We start from the raw sequence: 13,964 nt of genomic DNA on the forward strand, positions 1-13,964 counted from the left end.
GTCACGCGAAGTGGGAGAAGAATAATTAGACCAGACAGTAACAGCAAATGTGTGTTAATGTTAATGTTGTAATAGATAAAACATGGCCTGTAGGTTTGGTTATCAAACCGATCTGATTAGCAGATTAAGTTGTCTGACTAGCAGACTTAGGGACTCAAGAAAACTGAACAATCTTCATAAATTCGAACATTCGGCATTTGATGGACTGTTTTGAATTGGCATTACATGATATACATATACTAGGAATAATATGTGAATGTGTGTGATAGGTAGGCTGAATTCATTTGGATTAAATTACAAGATCAAGACCAAGATATTATATTTTGAACTTAAAAGGGGAGATGTCACTTAATTAGGTTACAGTATCAAATTATAGTAATCGAGTACGTTGGGTGTATTAAAAAGGGGAAATAATAAACGGTTATGATTTAGATGTTCAAGCAGACAAGACGTGTTTGTTGACTGTCATTGATTTAATAATATATAAGCCCACAATATGACACCAGTAGGCTATACTTAGTTTGAGACGAGAGCACCTAAATGTCTCATCCTGACACAAACACAGATCGCCTTCTCAAATTCTTTGAAGGTTGGCATGAATTCGTTGAAAGAAGAAAATAGATCACCGCTTTTGAAGCTACCACGCTTCACTTTCGGCCTAGCTTCCACTTCCGACACTTCCTGTGATTGAGCAGGCGCGTTGTGGCAGGAGTCCGAATTGCCACGGGAAGCAATTCAGACTCGGGTCCGAATTGCCACTTCGGTAGGATAAAGTTGGCGAATTTTGGCGGATTTCTGGCATAAAGTTGGCGGAATTTTTGCAAAGGCACCTGGCAATACTGCTAAAACCGAAACCGGAACCGTGCACCTCACAAGTCTCAAGTAATAAATCAAGTTGTTTAATATTAAGAAAAATTGCATGACTTATCTTAAATTTTTGATGGATTTGTCAATGATAAATTTTCTCCTTTCATAATATTATTATTGTTAAAATAGTTTGACACGTCTGATAAAATTGGTTTGTGTCTTTTTTGTTGAGCATTGCGAGAACGTTCATTAATTAAGGCTAAGGCTAAAGACTAAAGGGGCGGTTTGAGTTTGGGTCTTTTCTAAAAAAAAATTAATTAATAGGAACTGTGTTTTCAGTCCACAGCTGTGTATTCAGTCCACCGGAAATAAAAAAATTAAAAAAGGACCAAATATCGTCGATACTTACCTCAATATTGACCACATTGATATTGAGCCTATTATTATATAGGTTAGGGTTAGGCATCATCAAAAATGGACAGGCATAACATTTATGGCAATTTGACGGCTTAATAATATCATTTACAGCGTTTTATTTACTCTCGGAAAGTCTTGATGAGAGTTGCTCGAAATCGGGAGCCCGAGATTCTTACCGGTACCGTGGCTGTTAGATAGCCATTGGCCTGACCGATTTGGCCAAAATTGGCCACACAGAGAATAATGTTTCTATACTTAATTTAAATTTAACATTTATATCTATTTTTCCTAGTCAGTTAGAATTTTTTGTATCAAAACCGATTATTTTTTCCAAGGAGATCAGAGTTTTGGTATTGTTTGCCCAAGGAAGGTTCTATTTCTATTTGGTGGCCACTTTTCACATCGATCACTGGCCTCGAGCTTGCCTGTGCCCCCCCCCCCCCCCCCCCCCCCCCCCCCCCGTCCCGGGCAGTCTTGACTTTGTCTTCTTCCAACGTCTTTTTCTTTCACAATCATTCCTAGTCCTTTGGCTTGTAGAGCTAGTCTATTGTTCATTGTCTATCATGTCTTGTAAAACTAGAATTTTTTTAAAATATGGTATCCCATTTCTTCCTTTCTACTAGCCCGATCTCTCTCTCTCTCTCTCTCTCTCTCTCTCTCTCTCTCTCTCTCTCTCTCTATATATATATATATATATATATATATATATATATCTAATCTCTCTCTCTCTCTCTCTCTCTCTCTCTCTCTCTCTCTCTCTCTCTCTCTCTCTCTCTCTCTCTCTCTGACGCTCCCTCAGACTTATTCAAGACCCTATAACTATAAAGTTGTTCTGTTAACTTTTTGTTTTCCTTTTTTTGTTTTTTTGTTCGTTTTTCTCCTGGCTCATGTTGTTACGTACAAGGAATGCACAAGGCAATAAATTTTGACGTCTCGTTCTAAATTAAAATAATAATATTAAAAGTGAGTAAAAGTAAATAAATAAGAAAAATGTTAAATGTTGTTCAAACTTCTTAAGTCACCAGGAATGGTGTCAACGTGTTGAAGTTGAAAATTAAGAATTTTTTGACTGGTATCCCATTTCTTCCTTTCTACTAGCTCTATCTATCTCTCTCTCTCTCTCTCTCTCTCTCTCTCTCTCTCTCTCTCTCTCTCTCTCTCTCTCTCTCTCTCTCTCTAATCTCTCCCACACCACCCCCACCCTCTCTCTCTTTCTCTCTCTCTGATGATCCCTCAAACATATCCAAGACCCTATAACTATAAAGTTGTTCTCTTAACATTTTTTTGTTTTGTTTTCTTTCTTTTTCTTTTTTTTCTTTTAAAAAAAATAATTTTGTTTGTTTTTGTTTCATTTTTCAACCGACTCGTATTGTTACATACAAGGAAAGCACAAGGCAATAAATTTTGACGTCTCCCTGTGTTCTAAATCAAAATAATAATATTAAAAGTGAGTAAAAGTAAATAAATATCAAATATAAAAAATGTTAAATGTCGTTCAAACTTTTCAAGTCACTAGGAATGGTGTCAACGTGTTGAAATTGAAAATCAAGAATTTGTTTGCCAAGGGAGTACAAAAAAGAAAAAATGAAAAAGAAAGAAAGAAAATATTATGCCTAGAAAGGAGCTTGAACACCAAACCCACCCCACTCCGGTTAGTTACGCTATGCTAAATCAGCCGGCCTTCTCGCGCTCAGTCAAACAGTTTAGCCCGTATATATATAATCTCTTCCGGTGGACTGAATACACAGCTGTGTATTCAGTCCACTGGTGGACTGACAACACAGTTCCTAATTAATATTACCTTTATTGGGCGATTTTAATCAATCTGTATCGTCATTATAGGTTAAAAAACAAAATTTTTGATGAAAAATATAGTGTTAATACCCGCTTTGCAACCTAATTTGGGGGTTAGCATAAAAAGATATAATAATCTTGTGGCAAACGTTCCACAAAAACTAGATAGAATAATGAAGGAACGGCCTCCATATTCTTCCCCTTATTCAACATTGCACCATAGTGTGTCGCCATAGAGAGATTTTACGGCTTTAGCTTATGGAATTTTTATTAGTACATGACAAAGTTGAGAATCAAAATGTTATGACAAAATTGATGTTAAAAATTCATAATTTGGATTATAATTCAAAATACACACACATTTATCAAAAATATCTCTATATGGCGACATACTATAACTGTGGAATTTCATTGAATAGATTCTTAGTTAAGAAACATTTGACACAATATCCCAAACCTGTAGAAATATGACATATTGAGAAAATAAAAATAGCTCTCCGTTTTTCACACTTTTCTTACTACCTGTACCCTTTTCAACTGTGTTTTTCATGCCATTATTCATTATTGTCTACTTTAAGAATTTGGACATCAATTACATTATTTCTAAGATAGTAAAGTATTGTTTTCCACCAAAATCTCAAAATCAATTTTTGAAGGATTTTCCTAATAATTAGACCCAAACCTGCCCTAACGATGGTTTCAATTGTGTGTTATTTATGTCAAACACCGCGATTGTCACGTCGTGAACATTGGTAAGAAATTTGACGTTGCGAAAATTGATATTTTACTTTCGGATGATGTAAGGATGGCAATTAAACGAAGGTTCCCAAAATAGCTAATAAAAACAGTTAACGATGATAAAACGTAAAAGAAATTGTATCCATCAGGTTGAAATGTAAAAAGTGACAATTTATTAAAATATCTAATTTTTAAAATTCTTATAAATTGCACGAGGGGATTTTACAGACAGTCACACACAAATTGATATAAAATTCCAGTGATAAAATGAGGGACAGACACCTAGAAATTACAATAATAATATCAAGAGCACATGACACATGTCAGCTGATAAGGTGTGATACATAATTACTACAAATAACAATAATAATAATAATGATGATGATGACACTGATAATAATAATGATAATAATAATAATAATAATAATGATGATGATGATGATGATGATGATGATGATGATGATGATAATAATAATAATAATCAAAATAATAACAAGTACTATTACAGTCCACTCCAGATAATCGCAACACTTTGGGATCAACGAACATGTTGCGATTAAATGAAGTAGGGTTCCTTGCCCACTATTGAAACATTTTCCCTCTGAGTTTACATGGGCCTGGCATCCTCCATGGTGTCATTATTAATTTTGTTTGTTTTTAAAATTATTTTTGTTTTCTGTTCTTTTGTTTCATTGTTTTTTCTTTGTTTTTTTTCTGTTTGCTTGTTGTTTTTTTCTCCGTTTTATGGTTGTAAATTCCATCTTTATCCTTTGCGTTTGAGATAACTCATTTCCCAAAGAAGGCATCAAGGATTGTCTGTTTTCTTGCCGAGGCCAGGTGTTTATAAACGTGTAATTTCAAACCAGTTGTTGTAAACATTGTTCTTAGTCTGCCACAAACTGAGCAATTTGATTGAAACAAAAACCATATGGCAGCCCTCTAAAGATTTTAACAAGCAAAAGCAGCCTTGATGCAAGCCAACATCTTATTCAGATTGGATTAATTTCACTCTTTCATTCTCAACATTTGTTAGAGTCAAAGAGATCAGCCGTGGTGAGAAACAGTAAGCTCTCACCAAACCCATTGATCACAATGGACTACGTTAATTGCCCCCCCCCCCCCCCCCCCCCCCCCCCTAAAAATAAAAAAAAAATAAAATAAAATAAAGGATGTCACTCAGTCTCTCCTCTCAGTCTGTCATTGTTTACTGGTTGTCTGGACTATACCCAGTCCCCTCGCCTACCATCTAATGGTCACAGATGACCCTACAAACCCTTACTGCAAAGCCCCGCCCTCTTTTGTCTCTAATAGAATGGTGACACACAACTGTAGCATTAAACCCCACCCAATCTCGATTCTTTTACCTGTCATGGTTTAACCCATGATGGAATATAATCAAGAGATTTGTTTTGATATCTTAAATTTTCCACTTTTTCAGGTCGAAAATTTGTTGCGCTTAACTGAAGTTTGTTTCAGTTAGCAAGTGACTTCTATATAGAATTAATTCTGTTTCTTCCGAAATGTTGAGATTAACCGAAAGTTGTGATTAACCGAGTTGCGATATCTGGAGTGAACTGTACTAACATTATTATTACCATTACCACCACTACCACTATCACCACCAACACCATTATTACCATCATGATTATTGTTATAGTAACGTTGATAGTAAATAATTATAACTTGTTAAATAGATTATATAATGTGGTATGAATGTAGATTATCTGTTTGTTCTAATTTGAATTTGTTTATATCATCTCCCAGATGGTAAGAGCTTCCAACTTAGAAACATGACTTTAACGTGTGCCATTTTTATTTTGTTGACATCCCTCCTTGCTTTACCTTTCTCTTATGTGTTGAACATCATTGCACAAGGAAAGGATCAAATGAAGATGTTCCTTTCAGGAGCAGTAGTTTTACTTATCATAGGCCTCTTGCCCCAGTATGCCTTACGGATAAGAACAAAACAACCAAAAGTCAACTCTTTTATTCACGGTGAGTTTTATTTTATACTGTTATAATTTAGTTCATAGTAGACTGTGTGTAGTTTAGGTCTGAGAACTCAACAAATAGAGTACAGCGTACCTGGGTTACCACCTGTTGTTCATTATTGTTGTTATAACCAAGGTTTCTTGGAAGCACTATACAATGGATATCACCTTGTAATTACCTTAAGTTGGTACAAATAAAGGAAGCACTCTAATGATAATAATAGAGCGACACATATCATAACCCTTTTGGTAATTAGAGGGATATCTAGTGTTATCTGCTAGGTCGTATTACATTGACTTTTGTAAGTTTACTGTTGTGGCAATGCAAGTCTAATTATCATAATAATGATAGAACATGGTAAAAGTATACCGATGAGAATGATAATGACAAATTAATGAAAGAAAAAATAAAGAAAATAAAAGAAGAATAATAAGATGAAAACAACAATAAATCAGCTTTAAATGATTAGAGGACAGTTTGAAAAATACTTCTAGTAAGAAAACAATAAATTGAAGTAAATAAATTGATATATTGAAAAGAAAAATAGTCCCCGTTGGGATTTGAAACAAGAACCTTCCAATCAAACAGCTAAACCACTACGCTTCAGATCCACCCCACTTGTGTAACTATTTAATCATATCTATTTAGAACAATTTTTTTTAAAGGAGAGAGAATTATGCTACTTCTGTTTTATTTTTAATGTAAATTGCACATTAGCAGCAAAAACAAGGTGTACCGCTACAGATGTTTTCCTTTTTATCGTTTTTAGTGACTCTATTTTTGACGTGTGTCTGTTGTTCTCTTGATTTTGCTTTTTTATAGAAATAACCCTGTCATTTTTTAAAGTGAATCTTATATTCATTGAGATCTGAACTTTTAATCTATCTGAAAATTGTGACTTTTTAACAATTGAAATTTTAATATTTTAGAAAAGCAGTATTTTAAATCCACATTTGAGGCCAACTCAGACGGGGTTTTTTTCGTTTTATTTTTAGCTCAGTTCAATTTTACCATAACAGTCACCATGTCAGTATTGTCAGTTTACTCTGAACAGGTAGAACTTTATTCACCAGTGTGTTGTGAAATCAAGACTTTTAGACCTTAGACAAACATGGATGTTATTTTTAGCCACAGCCATTTAAATAGGGCCCAAACTTTCATTTTAGTTACTTTTTCCCTCATTGGCTACCATTAAGTAATGTAAACAATCCACCGTCAGCCACAGTGATAACAGCTGTCAAGACGGGGTGCATTGGCAATAAATTTTGTCTGCAGGTAAATCTCATGGCTTTGAATTTCTCAGGCAGAGAGTAGTAGAAATTTCATCAAAATACTCAATGTTCTCACCCATTGTGGACGCAGCATCTTTTTCATAATTTTGAAACATATATGGATACGAAGACCAGCTTTTCCTCTACAAGACACAATTATTTTTGTTTACATCATTAAACGGTAAGTTTGTGTTTTGCTCTTTTGAATAATCAAAGTTTTATTTTTAAAATATTAAAAATTTTAAGTTTAAGAATTATTTAAAAATTCAAAATATCAAACCACCACTTTTTACCATCAAGTGTGAGGGATCAGAGAAAAGTAGATGAAATTATCTTTCATATGATGTATATTTTTATTATGGTATATTGAGGGATTTAAGCATAGAGGGTGTGTAAATGAATCTTATTAATTATTTTTGTTACCAACAAGGAGGAGAATATTTCATGATATTTTAGAAACCCAATGATACAACTAGATAATGATGATAAGAGACATTTAATTCATTTGCTTTCATTGAATTTAAGCGCATATTTTAAATATTTCTTAAATTTACGTATTTATGTTTTGTTCAGGTTATAGAGAGACACACTGAAGACAGTCATCACAGCAGTACAAATGAAACGTGTCGAATCTGTTGTGAAAGAGTACAGAGCCGTGCTGAGAGGATTAAAAGGCTCTAGATGTTATCAACAGTTGACTATAAATATGAAATTCCAACATATTTCAATATTTCAATTTGCAAGAAATATGTCTCACTGATACATAATTTAAAGAAATGCGATGCAGGTATTGATACCTTTGATTCTGCGAGAAAACTGAACAAGAAACAATACTTTATGAGGTGAATATGATCCTAATCTTTCATTTGACCAATCTGTTATATGCAGTCTATATGGCGCCCAAATTAAAAGAGGCAGACCACGAAAGAAAGATTGCGCAGGTCAAGAAAATAAAAGAGTAATGGGCATAGATATCTCACAAAATAAGGTTATGAAAATTATTCGTACTCTTTAAGATTTGTTTTGTGGTTTTGATTGTCTTTAAATGAATGTCATTATATACAAATTTTTAATGGAACTCTTATCATTCGTTGATTCTGGGATAAATATAAGTGAATTACATTTGACTATTTTTCTGGTTTATTTTAAAATATCTTTTAAGACAATGCTGTGATTGGATTTCAGTTTTACTTTACTCAAAATCCTTACTTTGACGTACAGGTGAACTGATATATTAAAAACGCCTCAATCTACTGGTATAAAGTTTATATGTCTACATTCTACGGATATTCAACATCATTTCCATAACTTTTTTTTTTACAATCAAAAGTGTTGAACATTTTAAAATATTCTCTTAAAAATTTTCATTCACTTAAAATTAGGTATCAATTTCATGGGTTATCCCTCTTGCTTTTTAACACCATCATAATTATGATTATATAATCAATAAAAACTGTTAATAAACTGTATTGTATTATAAAAATGTTTTTGCTACACTTAATAATTGCATGACTACATTAGTTTGAAATTCAGAAAAATATCAATCAAAACGGCGAAAAAATTGTCTCTTATCATCTAGTATTAGTATCAGTCAAGGACTGGCTTGATTGACTTGGTGAACTAAGCTGAAAATGATAAACGCCTGTGTAGCCCTCAGATATCTAGTCAATGTAAACAGACATCAGCATACCGTACCATTTTTAAAAAATGATTGTTTTGATCAGCCACGACCACATAGGGGTGCTATACGTGAACGGAGATTGATACCTGCTCATGTTTGTTATTGACCACCTTCCCCCATCCACTCGCCAAGACCCCTGGCAACACTACCATTGTCGTTGTTGGCATAGTCATATTGATCAGCACCACCACCATCATCATCATTGCTGTCATTGTCATTATTGTCAGCATCACTACCACCAATATAATTGCTGCCATTGTCTTTAGCGTTAACATCACCACCTCTATGGCGCTGCCATCATCGGTATTGTCACCACCATTGCTGTTATCGTCAGCATCACCATCGCTGCCAACGGACAACAAAAGCAGCAGCAACTAAACTGCACAACTGCAAAACATCTCGTCGTCTGTTTAATCAACATAACATACAATCTGTTAGAAACAAAATTGATGAAATCAAGGATTTGATTCACGATGAAAATATTGAATCGTGGCTTTGATTCCAAACTCACTTTGAACAGAATCGGCAGAGAATTCATAACATGTGAAGCAATGGGATGGAGTCTGAGCTTGGCCATAAATATTTAAATTTTCTATGTATTTACCGACCACCAAGTTCCTGTGTTAATAATGTACGAATTATGCGTTCATCGACAAAATAAAAATAAGAAATCTTATCTTGCTACAACACAAAAATGGGGCATCCTATTATCTTTGATGACTTTCATTTGATAAATCAACCCCTGAAGTCACTCGATTGAAAGACATCTTGAAGAGTAGCGGCATGACCCAACTTGTTTCCTCACCAATACATGAGGCTGGTCAGGTGCTGGACTGGGTCGTGGTCAGAGATACTTTAATAATAAACAGCCTTCACGTCGTCAAGAAATTGATATCTGACCACTATGCAGTCCTGATCAAAACTAACATCGTAAAACCACTGAGACAAAAACACCCTGTCACATCAAGAGATATGGTGAATATCAATTTATCTGAGCTCAAAGCCGAGATTGCAAACTCTTTAACGTACCCCAACCAGACAACTTCGACATTGACCATTTCAACACCATCACTGGTGACATTTTGAATAAAGCTGCTTCCCTTGTGACTAGAAATATACCTGAAAGGCCATTCGCTCCCTGGTACAACAGTAAGAAATGCCAAAAAATGATATCGACAAGCTGAGAGAAAATGGCAGAAGACTAGATTAACGATTGATAGGAGCATAATGAAGACCAAAAGACAACAGTGGAAAAGGACCATAAAACTAGCAAAGAAATAATATTATTTATCTGAATTTAAGAATTCCATTTTATGTAAACAATTCTTTCACTTATGTAATGAATTCTTCGGGAGGAAAGAAGAACAAATTCTTCCAATTATTTTTCCAGGTAGTGAGCTCCCACAAATTCTGTTTCTATTTCGATGAAAAAAGAAATATTCTGGAAAATTTCAATGCTCAAGACCTTCCATCTGAAAGCCATTGTCATCATGGCCCTTGTCTTTTTTCCTTTTGAACCTGTTTTTGAAACTTTTATCAAATATACTGTGAATCGACCCTTTGCCTCACTCCTTGTTTATCTCTTGTCTTGATGAATTAGTACCATTATTAATAACTCTCTCAGTAATGGATTAGTCACTGACACTGTCAGTGAAAGTTTTAAAGCTGCACTTGTAAAATCTCTTATCAAGAATCCCTTTCTAGACCAAAATAAGGCCTGTAAGCAATCTTCCCTTATACAAAATCCTTGGAAAGGTGATATTGCATCAATTTTTAGCTTATCTCCATAACAATCTGATTGAGCCTTTCCAATCTGCTTACAAAGAAAATCACAACACTTATATTTTTTTTTCCTTATCCTTAATGACTTACTATTGAATGCAGATGCGAATGAAATCAATATTTTATGCCGTCTTGACTTATAAGCTATCTTTGATACCATTGACCATGATATGCTGATGAATTGACTATAAAACGTTTTTGGTATTAAAGGTTTGGCTTTGAAGTGGTTTAAGTCTTGTCAGGTTGTCAGCAGAGGGTTGTATTCAATGGTTTCAAGTCTACTTTTTGGAGTTTTGGTGTACCTCAAGGTTCGGTCTTAGGGCCAGTGCTTTTTACTGTTTACATGCAACCACTTGCAAATGTTGTTTCTATCTTTAGGCTGAATTCTCATTTTCACGCTGATGATAGCCAATTATATAGTTAAGTAATGGTTAATGACCTGTCATTGCTCATGGACAGCTTTAAGAGGTGCATCTCTGAGATTAAAACATGGATGGATAAGAACCGACTGAAACTAAATGAAGAGAAGACTGAAGCACTCATGGCTACGAAACCAAGCCATTAAATGATGTGAAACGGATGAATGTTGGGGAATGTTAATGAATTTTCAGCATCAGTAAAGAATCTCGGAGTTTACATTGACTCGGAGACAAGCAGGTCAACAACATCAAATCAATGTACACTGAAATATGAAGGATAGGTAAAATTAGACACCTCATTTCCCTTGGCATCGTCACTCTTCTTGTCAATGCCTTTGTACTGTCCAAACTTGATTATTGTAATTCCCTTTTAAGTAATATATCTCAGGAAAGAATCAACTGCTTGCAACATGTTCAAAATAGCGCTGCTAGACTGATTACGAGGAAAAAGAAATATGATTCAGCAATACCTCTATTATTCAATCTTCATTGTTGTCTGTCCAAAAGAGAATTATTTTGTACATTTTGTTTTCAATAACCCCCAAGAACAAGGACCACTTTACCTTAACAATTTACGGAAAACATATGCTCCAAATCGTCATCTTTGCTCAAGTAACAACAGTACACTACTTGTTAAGCCTAATGCATCATATAAAATTCGCAAACAATCATTTTTCTACTCGGCACCTCGACACTGGAATTCTCTAAATAAACATATCAGGCAAACTGGACTGTAGACCCCTTCAAATCTAGAATAAAATATTACCCTTTACTTTGTGATTCTAGTGTGATTTTCAAAATTTTATTTGATATGGAATAGTCTCGCGCTTTGTAGATTTTGAAGGATTAAGATGAACGCGTAATAAGATTATTATATCTGTGTGTGTGTGTGTGTGTGTGTGTGAGAGAGAGAGAGAGTATTATATCTGTGTGTGTGTGTGTGTGTGTGTGTGAGAGAGAGAGAGAGAGAGAGAGAGAGAGAGAGAGAGAGAGAGAGAGAGAGAGATTGATCATATAAAGTGCCTTGAACTTGTACAAACGGAAAAGGCGCTATATAAGTGTAATTTATTATTATTATTATTATTATTATTATTATTATTATTATTATTATTATTATTATTATTATTATTATTATTATTATTATTATTATTATTATTACATATAAATTGTCTCCTCACGGTGAAACTCCCTCTCCTCCAGTACCTACCCGGTATAAAGCAACATATAAAGACATATTTAATTAGTTGAAGACAAGATTATTGCTTTAAACATAATTGATTACCACTGCATTAATCATATTTGATTACTTTGGTGAAAAATTATGGTTCATAATTCAGGGATGTCACTTTTTCGACTTTTTGGCAATCGACTGGATCCTCTGGCTTCTCCGGTTGTAACCGTCCGACCCAAGTCGGTACTTTAAAATAAATAAATTTTCAGCAATAACTTTTATCAATTTAGTTTAGAATCTATCCACTTATATAGCAATCACAATTGAGGGACGTCCTCTGACCCAGAAATGGACTGCCGATCGGGCCGTTACTTAAGGGAGAGAGGAAGACCCTTTGATAAAAATGAATGAAACTTGCCATACAATTATTTTTAAAATGTCAATCTATCCTCATGTCACTGGTAGAAAATGGTAGAAATCACCTTCTTTTTGCGACTGTTTCCAATATTTCCAAAATTATTTGGAGATGCAACTTATACGGTAGCAGGGTAAGTTATAAAAATTAAAATGTGTTCTCTATATATTTTCAAATTTTAAACGTGGAGCATAAGCACTTTTTTTTTTCCATTGGACATCGACATATCACTCATCAACCCATCTACCAGCAAAAAGCTAGAACAAGGAGCCTCCCTCCCTCCCCAACTTCCACCACGGCCATCACCGTTTTTAACACACATTTCTGCGCTACCGATCGGAAAACCTTTTGTTGGCATGACGAGCCTATTAATGGCAGTGGGTGATAGGATACCTATGAAATCGCCTGGTTGATGTAATAAGTAAAGGGTCATTCATTGGTGCTGATTCTCCGGTTTCACCGGAAAAAAATCGGTCTGGAGCAAAAAATTACGGGTTACAGGCAACTTCCGTCAAATTCCGGGGAGGTCAAATTGTTCCAAGGATACCCCCCCCCCCCGGCCTCCAACCACCACATCATCATCACAGTCACTACTACTACAACCACCATCACCACATCATCACTACCACTGCTACTACAACCACCACCATCACATCATCATCGCTACCACTACAACTACACCACCACCACCACTCCCATAGTGGGCAGGGGGGTACATACTGTGTCTTCTATCCCCTTATATCTGTTTTCCAACATGCTTTCTGTCTTTGTCTTGGAATGAGATTACTTGGTTTTGTCCTGGCCCTGGCCGGAGTCCTAACTGGGAGGGAAACAGTCAAATGCATTGTTATTGTTTTGGGAGATGATATTTATTTCCTTGTAAATCATCTCTCTGTAATGTATTTTTTTTATATTTTTAATGAATGTAGGCATTTGAGTGTATTCCTCTTTGTTGGATTTTGTGCTTGTGTCTGGATGAGACTTAAAGGTGATCTCAAACTTGGTGCATTGGTGGTATGTCTGCTCTTGGAATCTACATCTGATCCCTATTTGTTCCCAGTTCCCCTACGTCTTACTTTTTCTTGGGTGCTTTATTTGTAATTCTAGAACGTTTTACTATCCCATTTCCTTCCTTTTTACTGGCACTGATATAACCTAAATGTGTTGCAAGCGCCGTAAAATACTTAAAAACAAACAAACAACCACCACCACATCATCATCACTACCACTACTACAACTACAACCACCACCATTACATCATCATCACTACCACTACTACTGCAGCCATCACTACCACCACGTCATCACTACCACTACTACAACCACCGCCACGACATCATCATTACTACCATTTCTAGTACAACCACCGTCACCACCAAAGTCCGGGTTATGGGCAACTTCCGTCAAATTCCGGGGAGGTCAAATTGTTCCAAGGATACCGGCCTCCAACCACCACATCATCATCACAGCCAATACT

The 13,964-nt window shown here is 35.2% G+C and overlaps 1 protein-coding gene across 1 annotated transcript in view; it reads left to right on the top strand.

The window, feature by feature from the left end:
* The first annotated feature begins 3,745 nt into the window (after positions 1–3,745).
* The window catches only part of LOC144965500 (transmembrane 6 superfamily member 1-like), a 77,691-nt gene continuing 67,472 nt past the window's right edge, over positions 3,746–13,964 (top strand). Inside the window, exons 1-2 of the mRNA XM_078900899.1 lie at positions 3,746–3,770; positions 5,521–5,751. Coding sequence (XP_078757025.1) covers positions 5,547–5,751 — 205 coding nt within the window. The 5' untranslated portion in view covers positions 3,746–3,770; positions 5,521–5,546. The remainder of the gene's footprint in view (positions 3,771–5,520; positions 5,752–13,964) is intronic.

This window comes from Berghia stephanieae, chromosome 2 (assembly GCF_034508935.2).
Source record: "Berghia stephanieae isolate SIO BIC M18660-M18661 chromosome 2, UCSD_Bste_1.3, whole genome shotgun sequence".
NCBI classification, from domain to species: Eukaryota; Metazoa; Mollusca; class Gastropoda; order Nudibranchia; family Aeolidiidae; genus Berghia; species Berghia stephanieae.